Here is a 14,700-nt window from a genome sequence, read left to right as displayed (position 1 = left end):
TAATGTGTTACAGATGATCTTTTCCCTTCACCCCTTCGAGCCCGCCAGGACCCCCCCCCCCCCCCCCCCCTCTCGCTGGGGAACCCGGCGATCATTTAGTCAACGTGCCAGCTACTTTGGAGCGTGAGACATTGTGAGGACTTGCTCTGTTTGTGGCGCCGCGTGTTTCAAGATTCGGGAAATCGTTTAGTTCTTCGTTTTTCCACCCGACAAGCACCATCCTTCATGCTGAATATTATTGGCAGTGAGCGATGTCCAGTGTCACATCTGAGCAAACATCCTTTTTCTCAGGTTAAGTTGATACTGAGTGCTGTTTGAATATTCTATTCACTACCACGTTTTCCAATAGTGGATCAGCATCCCACAAAAACAGAATAATCTGTCTTCTGCACTATTAAGAGTTTGCTGGAATTGCATAAGAATGTACAAAAACCTCCTAAAGTATCTACAAACCTAATGTATAAAGTTCTGTGTATATGTCAACTTAAATCTGGTGCGCTGTTAGTGACTTTGCGGGCATCCCATCAGAATTCCTCGCTGTTCCATAGCGCCCTCTGATCCTGAGTGGAAGTCTTCCTGTTCTTCTTTCTTTGGGGAGATGAAGAGGAGGCGAGCGGAGTTGTTCCCTCTTCCGCTTTTTTTGCACACATGGAAGCCCCCACCCCCACTGACACATGCTGTCTCTTTTTTTCCAGGTCACGCTCGTATGTTTCCGGTTTGTAAAATGTCTTTGCTGTACGATCCACATTGTGGATTTGTATTTGGAAACACGTCACGATCCTCCTTTCCTCTTTTTCTTCCCAGACTCAATAGTTTCTCTGTCCCAGCTTATTCTGGAGACGTGACCGGTAACTGTGTGCGACTTGTGTGTTGGCTTGGCGTGGTTCATTTTGCATGTGCGGTCTGCATGGTCCCAACACTGACCGATTAAGCATCTTGACATTAAACGCACATAAACATGCAGCGCAATCTCCCCCTGACCTATTTAGTTCAAAATGGCCACCGCCGCAGCTGCTGCCTGGAGAGCAGGCAGGAGAAAAGACAGCTTTTCTTCTGAGCACCTCCCTACCCTCTGTCAACTCTTCCACTTAATTCTGCCATCCACGAGCGCTCCGCACCGCTTCGTCGCCGCCGTCTATAAGCCGCACATACACGCGCGTGTCCTGTATGTGTGTCGTACGTGAAGGAAGAAAATGTTTGTTTGTTTTGTTTTTTTTGATCATCCAAAGCGCTTTCTGTCCACAGCATTAGCTACACCAACACAATTAAACAACTCTTATCTACACATCACAAAAAAAGTACATTTAAAAATGAAAGATTTTTCATAATTCAAATTTGGGCACAAATTGAAAAATAGGCCAAAAGACTGAGTTCAATTTTAGTCCACTGGTCGCGTGTACGAGACGAGCATGAGAAAGCTATGTTAGCGTGTTAGCTGTCGCAGTGTGTCCGCCGAGACGTGTACACACACACACACACACCTCGCGTATCATTTCACAGTGGCTGGAAGAAGAAGGAAAAAAAACAAAACAACAACAGCTATTGTTGTTGTTGACGTTATTTGCCGGACGTCTGCTCGTTTAAACGTGGACACCAGTGAGTTGGATCGGACAGACAAACGCTGGGGAAATCTATCGTCATGTCTTCCTCCTTATTAAGAGTCGCACGTTTTTTTTCTCCCTCTCAACATTTTACACCAAAACGTTAAATACAACTGAGGCAGGTGCTTCTTTTGTGTGCCACTTTAGGAAGCTTGCGCACTAGCATGTTTTGTGTGCCTGCGTGCGTGCGTCCAAGTGTTGAGAAATGTTTGCCGTGATGAAAATACGCCGCCCGTAGTCCACCACCGTCACGCCTGCATCGACTTACGAGTTGAACAATATTTTTCGGCGCCGGCGCGTATTAGCCGATGTCACGCGCTCACCTTGTTTGCTGTTCTTTCTCAGCCAACCACAGAAGAGCCGGTCACGCGGTGACCAACATCCTGGCCAAGGAACTGATGCAGGAAGACGTGCTCGCCAGGAAAGGGAAGGACGAGCACAAGGTCGAAGCGGGAGATTCCTTAGAGGAGCTGCTGGAAGCTGCGCCTTCTCGCTCCAGTTAGACTTTTTGTTTAGTTGTCCACGTTTTTTTGCTTCGCTTTGCGTGTAAGTGTCACGTGTGCCCACGCAGCTTTGCTGCGGCCAATGTTGACGTTCACTTGCATCGTCGCACACGTCTTGTGCTCTTCTGGGACAACACGTGTCGTCCCCTGTTCAGACGTTGGATTTTTGCCACTTTAGTGAAAATGTAACAGTTTTTGATAACATACGCAACTGTTCCTCACTTGTCCGTGCGCTTTGTCAGTTTTTTTCGCCGTAGCTCTTAACCACTTGATTCACCAAAAGGGCAACCTCCAATCCGGAGGAGGGATTCACTGGTATTCCCCAAATTTTCTTTCGCAACGTGAGGCACATGGATCTGCTTCAAACGGTTCGTTTTGGAGGCACAAATTGTCCACATTTATTTGTATTTGTATTCTTAAAATGATTTTTGCTCGGTTGTTGTTTGATACATTGTACATTGCTGTTCATAAATGCTGACGTTTCGGCTGCGTCACTGGAAAAAGTGTCCATGAGTAGGAGTCCAGTTTTGTCATTTCACGCACAGTCACAGGTTGCTCCCACATGGTGCCAGTTATTTTTATCTGTCTTAATTTGTATAAGGGATGACACACTTAATTGAAGAAAAGCAGCACAGTCAAATGACATGACCGTTCCTTTCAATTCGCCCGCGGTGTCATTAGAGAAAATTCTTGCACAGAGCGAGCGGCTCGCCTGGGCCACATTTGTTTGGAAACAAAAAGCACTTTACATGCCTGTGTGCTTTTAATGGGAGTCATCTATTTTTAGTTCCTACTTATGTGTGCGTCTGTGTGCTTGTGTTTTCTGTAATTATGCTGCCCACCGCTCGGTCATCAATCTTCAGCTTTATAAGCAACTTTGTGGTATCTGCGGAGATCGCACGCTGGAAAAAGTGGCCAAAATGCTTGCGTGGGCGGCTTTTGAAAACAAGCGGCTGTCGTGTGTGTGCGCTTTGATGTACTTTGTGGATGCCACACACACACGCACGCAACGCACACACTTTTCCCACTGAGATACAAGCCTGCAAATGCAACACAATCCCTCAGCAAATATGCAATATCTCTGCCGTTCCTATGCGAACACATCATGTCATGTGTCCTTTTGCAACTTCGACTCGTTGGTGTGACCGATGTCAAGTTTCTGCTTCGAGATGTCGCTCGCCCTCGAGTCGCAGCGTGTTTTGTAAGAGTGGTGCTGAAAAAGATGTCAATCAGGTGATTGACACCTTGGACTGTTGTGAGCACCTGCTGGCGCCGCTCTTATTTGCACACACATTACAACCATAAGCACACACAGGACAAGCACAAAAACCTGCTGTAATTGTTGTTCATGTGTGACTGGAATGTGGAGAAAGCGTCACTGGAATGTACCTTTTGGTTTTTCTAATTTGAGTCTTTTTTTTTTTTTAAAGAGAATTTCTATGTAGATTTTTACAACTGATAATTTTTTTAATCTTATTGAATGCATATTCTTGGCTTTTCCTTTTTTCCCAGAGATTGCTCTTTTGTAACAGTGCACATAAGATTTGTTTGCTGCGCAGAACAATTAAAATGTCTTTAATTCAAGTTTGTGTTTTTGTTTTTAGTCACTCTTTGGTTATGTGAACATGTTCAATTGTGGTCAAAGTGTTATCAAAAAGTTAAATATCTGAAGGATTGTGAATTGTAACTTCCAGTTAACGATCTGTATTTTTCGTGGAGCATGCTCCGCCTTAGCCTCCTCTGTTAACGCATTTCTGAGTGAAAATGGCAGAAAGTTTTTTTTAAAAAAAAAAAAAAAAAACAACAACAACCTGCCTTGGTTTTATTGCCAGAAGACAGAGGAGGAATGTATCAACAGTGGAAACTATGAACTTTGGCAGATGCATTCCAGGGCTCCAAAGATTCCAAATGCAATTTCCAGCATGAACGTGACATGTATGTGTACGTTTTATCTCCTTTTATACAAACATTGTTTTTCATTCATGCCATTGACTCAAATGTTTGTGTTTCCACTTTATGGAAGACCCTTTCTGTTCCAGTAAAGGCACGCTTGACGAGTTCGCCGACATCTTGTCGAAAGCTGTTACTTACAGTATACCTGCCTCCCTTTTTCTTAACCGTTCACGACTTGGCGCATCGGCCACGGGTCCCACGACCTTATTCCTGCTCGGCTCTGCGACAACACAGATGTCATGACTGACAGGTGTCGCCCCCGCGCTCCGCCAGTCTTTTTCCTGTCGGGCAAATGTCCGAAATTCCACGTTGTGTCATTGTGGCTCTGCACACGAATGCCAGGAAAAGCTTCTGGAGACTCCGCGTGGCCGTCAACTGCGGTCAGCACGCCTCGAGAACTTTTGGACTTGCATGAGAGTGAAACTAGCCCATGTGTTTTATGACAGTGAATTCAGCTTTTTTTTTTTTTCCCCCCCCTCAAACCTAAAAGAAGTGATCAACTACGCTGCTGTTTTTTGAATGACCACTGTTAGATCTTAAGAGGTCAACATGACTTTCACTGCTTTATCTTGAGCAAAATCCGCTTTTTACTAGAAATGGAACAAATACACTAAGCCAATCTATATCTAGGGATGCATTGGTACCACTTTTATTCGGACCGAGTACTAGTACACGTACTTAGATTTGAGTACTGATTGTTTACAATGCCGTTACAGCTTGTAATTGTTAATTTTTTTTAATCAAATATTGTTTAGAAATTTCACTCAAATCTACTGGGAACACTGTGTCATACGTGTTTAGCTTAAAGTATCTTCGCATGGCTGTCAGGCTAGGAAAGTGGTATCGGTGTCATGGTATTGGAGTGTTTTTTTTTTTTGGCATTGCATCACTACTTGTATTGGCATCAGTGCATCTCTAGTTGTACAATCTCAGTGTTCGACAAACTAAAAGAGGCAACAATAGTCTGATTATTAAAAAAATAAAAATAAAAAAAATCGTACTCTTGTGAGTTGCATTCCGACGTGTACCGCGCATGCTCAATTCAGTTCATTTTGTGACTGCAGAGCGTTTTGACCAGTTTGCACTTGAACGCTTCATTAGGTACACTTTCTGATTCCAAATTCTGTCGCTCAGTTTTTATTGACACGATCAGAGGCGCCAATCATTTTAGCAACTCTTGTATTGAATCTGTTTACTTTGTACCCAATGAAGTGTCTTTTGACAATGTTTTAGGGATTTTTGTTTATTAAAGTAATTTGACAGAGAATTGGCCATTTTCAACCCGCTACCCCAGACAAGACTGTTGTTAACAAGCCTGCCAAATTTGGACGAATTAAAGAAAAATGCCAAATACAGTATATACCATCCTGCCCGTGCTGCGGCGGTCGAAATGGGCCTTGAAATAAAAACAAAATATCCCGCAATTGTGCCGCATAGCCACTGATGCAATGCAGTAAGTATGCTGAATACTTGCGTCGCGGGGCAGGACCCACTCGTGCCAGGTACCCGCGGGCTTCGTTTTAGCCACGCAACAAGGGAAATGATGAAAATTCATATTGCTGTCGGAACAATTCAGTACTATATATTCCCCAGTATTGGCACATTTTCAGTAATTCAAACATAGTTTAGAAACAAATGACTGAATTCACTTTAGAGGATTTTAAAATCAATTACAAAACAAGCTGTTGTCGTAGTGTCAAAGACTGCTAAAACATTATGAACAATGAATGTTATACATTTAATACTATTTTGTGTCTTAAGTTGAGCAATAAAAATCAAAATCCTCATTTGTCTTGATGAAGAAGTCGGATTAAAAGCAGTTGGAGCCAGCAAGACGTCTGGCCCTCCTGTTTTCCCAGAATGCTTCAGTCCCCTTGTTGGTGTATTGTGGTGAAATGTGTGTGTGACGTTCCACTCTGGGAGGGAGGTGTCACTGGATTGGAAAAAGGGTCTGAACAAAGAAAGGGGGCTGTATTATGTGTCGGACGACACAATGACACGGCCGTTGATAGCGGAGGCGGGCGACCAATGGAGGCGCAGGAGGATGTTTTTTTCGGCCTCTGATTGGCTGGCCCGGGCAGGCCGTCTGTCTCCAGGTAGCAAAGTGGAGAAGAAGAGGAAGGATGGAGGGAGGGAGGACAGAAGCGCACATGGATGAAGACAATAAAACCACACACAAGTCAAATCAGCTGCACCTTTATACCTCATCTTTTCTTTCTACGGTGTTTGCCTTTCTTTTATTGGGGTTGCCAAATGTTTGATTTGAACATGAACTTGGCTGTACACTCCAGGACTGTTCTCGCCTTTTTTTTTTTTTTTTAGAAAACTTTGGCTGCAAGCCTGCCCTCATTTGTTCACATTGGACACTTTTCAACTTTCAAGGAAGGCCCAGGGGAAAAACACAGTTCCTTACAAAAGAGGTCTGGGTGCTGCCAAGAGCATTTTTTCTTCCCCAATTAAACATGTGACTAAATTGCTTCGTGCCTTCACACGTCTGCTCAGCATCTCTTAACGTGCCCTTGATCGGTTGTCATGGCTGCTTGTACAATTCCAATGAAGTTGGGACATTGTGTTGAACATAAACAAAACAGAATACAATGATTTGCAAATCATGTTCAACCCTATATTTAATTGAGTACACGACAAAGACAACATATTTCATGTTCAAACTGATCAACTTGATTGTTTTTAGCAAATAATCTTGAACTTGGAATTTGATGGCTGCAACACGTTCCAAAAAAGCTGGGACAGGTGGTGGCAAAAAAGACTGAAAGTTGAGGAATGCTCATCAAACACCTGTTGGGAACATCCCACAGGTGAACAGGCGGGTGCCATGATTGGCTAGAAAAGGAGCTTCCCTGAATTGCTCAGTCATTCACAAGCAAAGATGGGGCGAGGTTCACCTCTTTGTGAACAAGTGCGTGAGAAAATAGTCCAACTGTTTAAGGGCAATGTTCCTCAACGTACAATTGCTAGGAATTTAGGGATTTCATCAGCTACGGTCCAGAATATCATCAAAAGGTTCAAGAGAATCTGGAGAAGTCACTGCATGAAAGCGGCAAGGCCGAAAACCAACATTGAATGCCCGTGACCTTCGATCCCTCTGTGTTAGTGCATAAAAAACCGACATCAACGTGTAAAGGATATCACTGCATGGGCTCAGGAACACTTCAGAAAAGCAATGTCAGTAAATACAGTTGGGCGCTACATCCGTAAGTGCAACTTGAAACTCTACTATGCAAAGCAAAAGCCATTTAGCAACAACACCCAGAAACGCCGCCGGCTTCTCTGGGCCCGAGCTCATCTAAGATGGACCGCGCAAAGTAGAAAAGTCGTCTGTGGTCTGACAAGTCCACATTTCAAATTGTTTTGGGAAATTGTGGATGTCGTGTCCTTCGGGCCAAAGAGGAAAAGAACCAATCCAGACTGTTATGGACGTGAAGTTCAAAAGCCAGGATCTGTGACGGTATGGGGCTGTGTTAGTGCCAATGGCATGGGTCACTTACACATCTGTGAAGGCACCATTAATGCTGAAAGGTACATACAAGTTTTGGAGAAACATGCTGCCATCCAAGCGACGTCTTTTTCATGGACGCCCCTGCTTATTTCAGCAAGACAATGACAAACCACATTCTGCACGTGTTACAACAGCGTGGCTTCGTAGTAAAAGAGTCCAGACCCGTCTCCCATTGAAAACGTGTGGCGCATTATTAAGCGTAAAATACGCCAACGGAGACCCCGGACTGTTGAACGGCTGAAGCTGTACATCGAGCAAGAATGGGAAAGAATTCCACCTACAAAGCTTCAACAATTAGTGTCCTCAGTTCCCAAACAATTATTGAATGTTGTTCAAAGAAAAGGTGATGTAACCCAGTGGTAAACATGAGCCTGTCCCAGCTTTTTTTTGGAACCTGTTACAGCCATCAAATTCTAAGTTCATGATTATTTCCTAAAAACAATCAAGTTGATCAGTTTGAACATTAAATATCTTGTCTTTGTAGTGGAGTCAATGAAATATAAGTTGAACATGATTTGCAAATCGTTGTATTCTGCTTTTATTTATGTTTAACGCAACGTCCCAACTCCATTGGAATTGGGGTGGCATGACGGCCTGCGCGCGACACGCTACTAGGAGACGATTAACACGGGCCACCGACGTGTCAACCGATTGGCTGTGCCATCACGCTGCCGAGTGACGTCTCCATCGCCGCCGCCGCACTTACACAGACTGTCGCTTTTTGTCCAATCAGATTTGAGCCTCTGTGTGTTGCCGTGTCAATGTAATCTGCCCAGGGCCTTCAGAATCGGTCGTGCTGAGCCAAGCAACTTAAAGTATTCGAGGCTGTTTCATGAACCGATCCCATTTCAAATCCGTCCTCACAAGACCGGCGCGACGTCGGCATTTTCCGTCCTCGGACTGGTTGGTCGGAGCAAAGGTTGCCACGGCTACTAGCAAAACATTGATGTAGCAATCTGCAAAAGGTAATGGACCTCGGGTCATTTTTGCTGTCTGGCAACGATCACGAGGGTTTCAGACTCGGACCAATTTCATGACAAGATTATTGCTGATCACAAGTTCTTTTTTTTTCTTCCAATTTCTAGTTATTTTGGGGCGGAGTTTCTTGGAGCGTGTGTGTGTGTGTGTGTGTGTTGAGGCACTTCCGGGTGCCCCCTATCTGTCTGTCTCGTCAGTCTGACGGCTCCACTGGGCAGTAAACAGTCAGCTGACCTCCATCGTGATGAGCCCGCAGCGCAACTTGCGTCTTGGCCGTCCCCCGAGGCGATGTGGGCGGGGCGCCGACATTTGGAGGCTGGAATTGCCTCCAGCAGACATTTCAAGCTCATCAAGTGGGTCTGCTTGAACGGAGCGAGTTGAATGGATGTGTGGTTAGACGGTGCACATGATCAGCAATCTTTAATCAGTAATCTGAAGAGGGTGCATTGTTTTGTGCGAATTTGTCATTAATTTGACTATTGTCATTAGGCACCTAGACTGACTTTAAGCAACTATATATTTTTTTAGTTTTGATGTATTTTCTCAGTGATACTGCCTTTCAGCTGCGTTGTTGTTCATTTGTCTGACCCACGGAGACAATCAAATACTGAGGGCGAAGACAGAGGCAATGACATCATTCCTTTGCTCAGTTGCCATGGTTACACCTACATCTGCCGGGGGGGGGGGGGGGGGGGATAAGGTTTTTACACCCACTTTCCTGGAAATGTTCTTCCTTTGTTTTATGATGCGATCGATGCTCGTTTTAGCCTTGTAGACCGTCTGACGACAAGCAGCCGTCTTCAGATGTTCCTCTCCATCATCCGAGTTCTTCTGACTGTGGCATGCAGAACGGCAAATGTGACGAGCGGAATAGGCGGGGCTTGTAAACAAGGGCTGCACAGAGAGGAGGAGAGAGGTGCAGCGTAACTTGCGGCCACCACATTAGGGACAGCAGACGGGCAATTTTGGCGCGCACACGTGGTGTGCGTGTGTTTAGGCCAGCGCTTGCAGAACGCGCGTTGCTGCAGGGTCGAAGGCCGTCGGGCAGACAGGCCTGGTGGGCGGGGGGGCCGCTTGTGCTAAATGGGACGAGCAGAGGCTATTGTGCAGCAGTATTAGCGTAAGCAGCTTATGCCGGCTAAGTGGAGCTGCTTAGACAAACAGACGCACAGGAAGAGACAAATACTTGCACAATTAAGATTCCTTTGATTGACTATTTCTTTCACATTGATGTTCGTTTTCACGTGCGCTCCTGCGGCTCACCGACGCCGACGCTTCTCGGCCAGGCGCTCCTGCCGCCAAACTGAGTCGGGAAGACGAAGCGGAAGGGGGAGGGGGGTGCAAATGGTGGAGGTTTCCATGGCAACGGGCCGTGCCCCGCCGCAGACGTCATCTCTCGTTGCGGGCTTCTGAAGAGCCGCGTGAATATTTGACATTCATGGACGCGGACACAGTGACACGCCATTACCGCTGAGCTCCTCCTGCTTCTCCTGAGTGAAACACACCACGAAGATGATGATGAGGATGATTGTAGAAGGCGGCCCTCCATTTTTGTTGATCTAAAACAGAGAGTTTCTTTGAGTGGGGGGACCGAAACGTGGACGAGAGCTTTGTCAGGAGGAAGTCTGATTCGTCACCGGAAGCCGCACATCAGAACACGAGCTTGTTTTCCTTCTTCTCGCTTCCCAGGACATTTTGTCGTTCATCCTCGCGCGCACTTCGATATTCAAACTTTCCTCTCAAGCAGGTTGCTCACATTCGCGCGTAACTTTGAACCAATCCAAAACGCTCCTAATTATTTCCAAGCACGAATTGTATTCTCAATTGTTTCTCAGTTAGCAGTAGCTTTTTTTTGTATAGTACCCGGAAACCTAAACCCCCAAAACCCGACCCCAAGTTCAGCAGCTATTCTTGCCTGAGTTTGGTTGTCCTGGTCATTTTCTCTTTTTGTTCATTTTCTTCTCTAAATGTTTCCACAAATCCCAAAATATGTTTCTTCTTCATCGTCATCTTTGTCTTTGTCTTCTTCACCATCGAATTATTGTTCTTCTTCGTTTTCGACTTTTCCAATTTGGTGTTGGCGGTTTTGGGATGAAGCCCCTCCAAACGTCGATTTTGTCAAGGCTGAAGTTCCGGCAAATATTTCATGGACGGGTGACCTCCCTCCCCCCACCTAACCGAAGTCCAAGACTAACCCGACCCACCCCGACAAAACCTCCAACACAACACGAACCTTCGACGCAATGAGCTTTGACACGGCGAGCGTCGACGCGACGAGCTGCGGCATTTCCACGGCAACGGCCGTCGCCGTGGCGCCGAGTCGTCCGCTCGCTTCTGTGGCACATTTTCATGGCTGGCGCGGGGGGGAATTGTGCGTTTCCATGACGACAGCAGCGGTGACGGGAACATGATGGGATACCGGGGTGCGGTGGATGCGAGGACTGATTTGTGTTTAAGGATTATAAAAGAGGGATTGGGGTTACGTTTGCGTGGGGGAGAGAACGTCACAAACCTTCTCCGGCTGCCCTAAAACAAACGTCAAGCAATATTTGAACCCACCGCCCCTGTCCGTTTTCCGTCCTCCCGGCTGACAAAAAACGGGCGCGAGGGCTCTCGGCACTGAAGACGAACGACTGCAGTAAGAAAGAGGAGAGAGAGGGTCCGTCTCACGCGAAGAGAGAGTTTTGGGGGCTTTGAAAGGGAGCATTGTGCGTTTCTCGTGCAGCCCGCCAGCACGTTGAACTCAGGCTAGCGTTAGCCGTAGTTGCCGCCTTTTCTTTGAGCCAAACAGAAGACGAATTACAATCGTCCGTGAGAAAGATGCGAAATCGGGCGCTGACTAACGAACGTGGCAGACCTCCATATTTGACCACCGGTGTCAAACTCGTGGCCCGGGGGCCAGATCAGGCCCGCCGCATCAACGAAAGCAAATGAAGTATGTCCACTTCCTGCCACAATAGCAGATTTGCCTTCATTTTGATGATGTTGAGATATCGCAAGCATTTCTTTGTTACCAGTCCCCCTTTTAAAGTAAATTGAATGAAAACCATTTTTACGGACTTCTACTTTCAAAACGAGTTATCCATCAATTTGTTGTTTATATGTTATGAGCGTCCATTTATACTGATATGTCAAACCGCTGCAGTGTAGCGCCAACTACTGGCAAGGAGGACTTACTGAATGTCAGTTTTTTTTTTTTTCCGGTGACTGGTATCAGCTGCCTTCACGAGTACCATGTACCTTGAAATAAGGCCGGTAACGACCCGATGGCGATACCCGGTATCGGTCCTCGCCCGGTTCCGTCGTAACGGCCTTCTGAGGGAAATCGTGACGATGCCGCGGCCCACAACAAAAATGAGTTTGACACCGACGTACCTATCCTTTGTTTGTATGTGCCTTGCGATTGGCTGGCAACCAGTTGAGGGCGTACCCCGCCTCCTGCCCGATGACAGCTGGGATAGGCTCCGGCACGCCCGCGACCCGCGTGAGGAGAAGCGGCTCACAAAATGGATGGGTGGATTATTATTATTATCATCATCATCAACATAATTTATTGTTTAGTATTATTGTCACAGTTGCATTCTATTTTTGTTGTTTTTCTGAATCCACACGGAGCACAGTAGATAAATACTGGTGATTAAGGTGTCCTTAATCTTGAGGCCATTGGAGCGCAACGGGCCCACAGTATTAGACACGTCTTACATATTTCTACACGAGCTGGGACTAATATCCGTTAGAAACCCACGCTCAGGTCATCGCAGGAGATTATCGTCTTAAACACAGAACATTTCGTCTCTGCCAGTGTCGACCAAAAAGCGAGTACTGTACCGATAACGATTGGAAGATGCTTCACGGGATCTTCCGGTATCGCGTATTAGGAGCGCTTGCGCAGTCGCACCCGGCAAAGCGGCTCGATGGGATGTCGGACGAACTGCGGTCACGCGGGCCGAGTGGGTCAGGAGGAACGTGCTTCTTCTGCTTGTTTATTTTATTGATTTGTATTTATATTGGGAAAAAGAGTGCGGCCTCCACCTTTGCAGTGGCACGCCAACAATTGACCCTCTGTAAAGCTTCAAACGTGATTTTCCCAAAGTGTGTCAATGACGCGAGTTGTCGACAACATACAGTACGTGCCGAGCCGCGGTTCTTATCTTATCTTATCTTATCTTATCTTATCCTTTATCTGATCTTAGCAGACGGGAGTCGTGTGTGTCTGCCGGGAGGAAATGCAGCACATTGTTCAAGCACAGAGCCGCACTGTGTCCTCTTTCATGTGTGGAGCCGCCATGACACAGCTGCAGTGGAGGAGGGGGCGAATAGGGGCGGGGGTCAAGGGAAAGAAGAAGAGAGGAAGTTTGCAGGGGGCGGCGGCGGCGGCGGCGGCTTCCTTCCTTTTCACCGGACGCGCTTCCTGTTCCGCCACACGTTGCCATGACATCACGTCCTGCTCTTTCCTAACGAGGATCAGATGGAACCCTCAGTGGCGGCAAATGTTTTGGTTTTTCCTGTGGCGGCGCAACACTGACTGTTGTTGATTTCTTTTGCTGCTCGATGCTTTCGCTTGGCTGTTTCCTCGCTAACGGCTCGCCGTATTGTTGACGCTTACACACTTCAAGCGATCATATTTAAGGATTCTACTAAGCGACAAGCTACAGACAAGCGAATATATGCCGGAACGAGATTTGAACTCGGAACCTTTTCACTGCAGTGCGGCTGTGCTAACCACGAATGCATTTTGATCCTAAAATAAAAAATCCTTGTCTTTGTTTTCTGACTAACGTTATCAAGTGAACGAGGATCATTCTGCTATACATCACTGGAAATGTGTTTTTGTTGCTCCATTGTGTAAACGTGTGTCTAATGAGGAGGAATGCGCTTCATTAGGCGAGATGGGGAGGGGGGGCTGCGAAGAGAGCGAGAGAACAAGCGCGTCTCTCTTCTCTGTCGCCACATTCAGAAAATGGTGACACAACCCTGCGAGTCATCAACTCCCCCCCCCCCCAAAAAAAACAACGAAAAAAGGGACTTTCAAGCTATCCGTTCGAGCAAGTCCAACAAAGTCCTTTTGATCCCCCTCATGGGTCACGTGCTCCCCTCGCATATTCGCGGGACTGCTCGTGAGTCAGCAAATTAGAACGGAGAATTCAAATGTCCTTGTTGTTTTCGTGCACCTGCGACAGAAACCTTCTTGTATCTTTTGCGCATGTGACTTGTCAACTTCTTCTTAGAAGAACCTGATTGACACTCGAGACTTTTCCTTGAAAGTTGCCTCGAAGGTTCGACAATGTCAATTAGACAGTTTTTGTTTTTCCAAGTCTTAACTTCTAAATGTGGAATGTGTTGGAACATCTCCGTGCTGTGCACCACCAGTGAATCAAACGGGGCCAAAGTGCTTTACTATGTCTGACTCATCTATGTGTGTGTGTGTGTGTGTGCGTGTCTGTTTCCTGTATTCGGGCTCTGACTAATGGTTGGATGCGTTTGCGTTCCCGCAGCCCAGCGGGAGCACGCCAACATGGCTGCCGCCCAGATTTGCCGTGGACTGGCTGACAGTTGCCGTGGCAACCGGGCAACACAATGGCTGCGAGGCGGGGAGAGGGGAGAGGGGAGTCAGCCATTTTGGGTACGCAAATGGCTGTGATGTCTTTTATTAGCAAGGAAATGGAAGCGCTGTGGTTGCAATCCATTTGTATGGAATTGATATTTCTATTTATGTTTTGACAAAAAGGTGCCGTTGCTTTGAAGCTTCAGAAGGTTTGTAGACGCGAATGTCATCGATGAATTTCTGTATGTCTGACACTTGCCGACGATTGACGGATTCGACTCTTTAGTACGTTTGCGATCGGGGGGGGGGGGGGGCAATGAGACTTTTTCATTGGAAGAATCTAAAATCCTCTTGAAGCAAATCCAAGTCTTTCCAAGTCCGCATCAGGGCGGCCGACATCTTCTTGTTCGAGTCCGAGCCCGCCCGTCGCGACGTCTCGGGAAGCTATTTATTCAATGTGGAACACGCCGACAAAAAAGATCCACTTCATGTTTGTCTTCTCTCTGGATATGCGCTCATTTTGATATTCTGACTGGTTGTATATCATTGATGATGATTTCTATACAACTGTCACTATTATATATTTGTACCCATCAGACACAA

General features: G+C 46.4%; 1 protein-coding gene across 3 annotated transcripts in view; it reads left to right on the top strand.

The window, feature by feature from the left end:
- Positions 1-3,688, top strand: part of LOC133485067 (protein diaphanous homolog 1-like) — a 90,129-nt gene extending 86,441 nt beyond the window's left edge. For all 3 annotated transcript variants that reach the window (XM_061788405.1, XM_061788403.1, XM_061788404.1), the window contains one exon: positions 1,947-3,688. In XM_061788405.1, coding sequence (XP_061644389.1) covers positions 1,947-2,104 — 158 coding nt within the window. In that variant the 3' untranslated portion in view covers positions 2,105-3,688. The remainder of the gene's footprint in view (positions 1-1,946) is intronic.
- Positions 3,689-14,700: the final 11,012 nt, after the last annotated feature.

The sequence above is a fragment of the Phyllopteryx taeniolatus genome, chromosome 10, assembly GCF_024500385.1.
Source record: "Phyllopteryx taeniolatus isolate TA_2022b chromosome 10, UOR_Ptae_1.2, whole genome shotgun sequence".
In the NCBI taxonomy this organism is placed as follows: Eukaryota; Metazoa; Chordata; class Actinopteri; order Syngnathiformes; family Syngnathidae; genus Phyllopteryx; species Phyllopteryx taeniolatus.
Note: the sequence above shows the minus strand (reverse complement) of the source record. Positions and strands in the feature narration are given on the sequence as shown.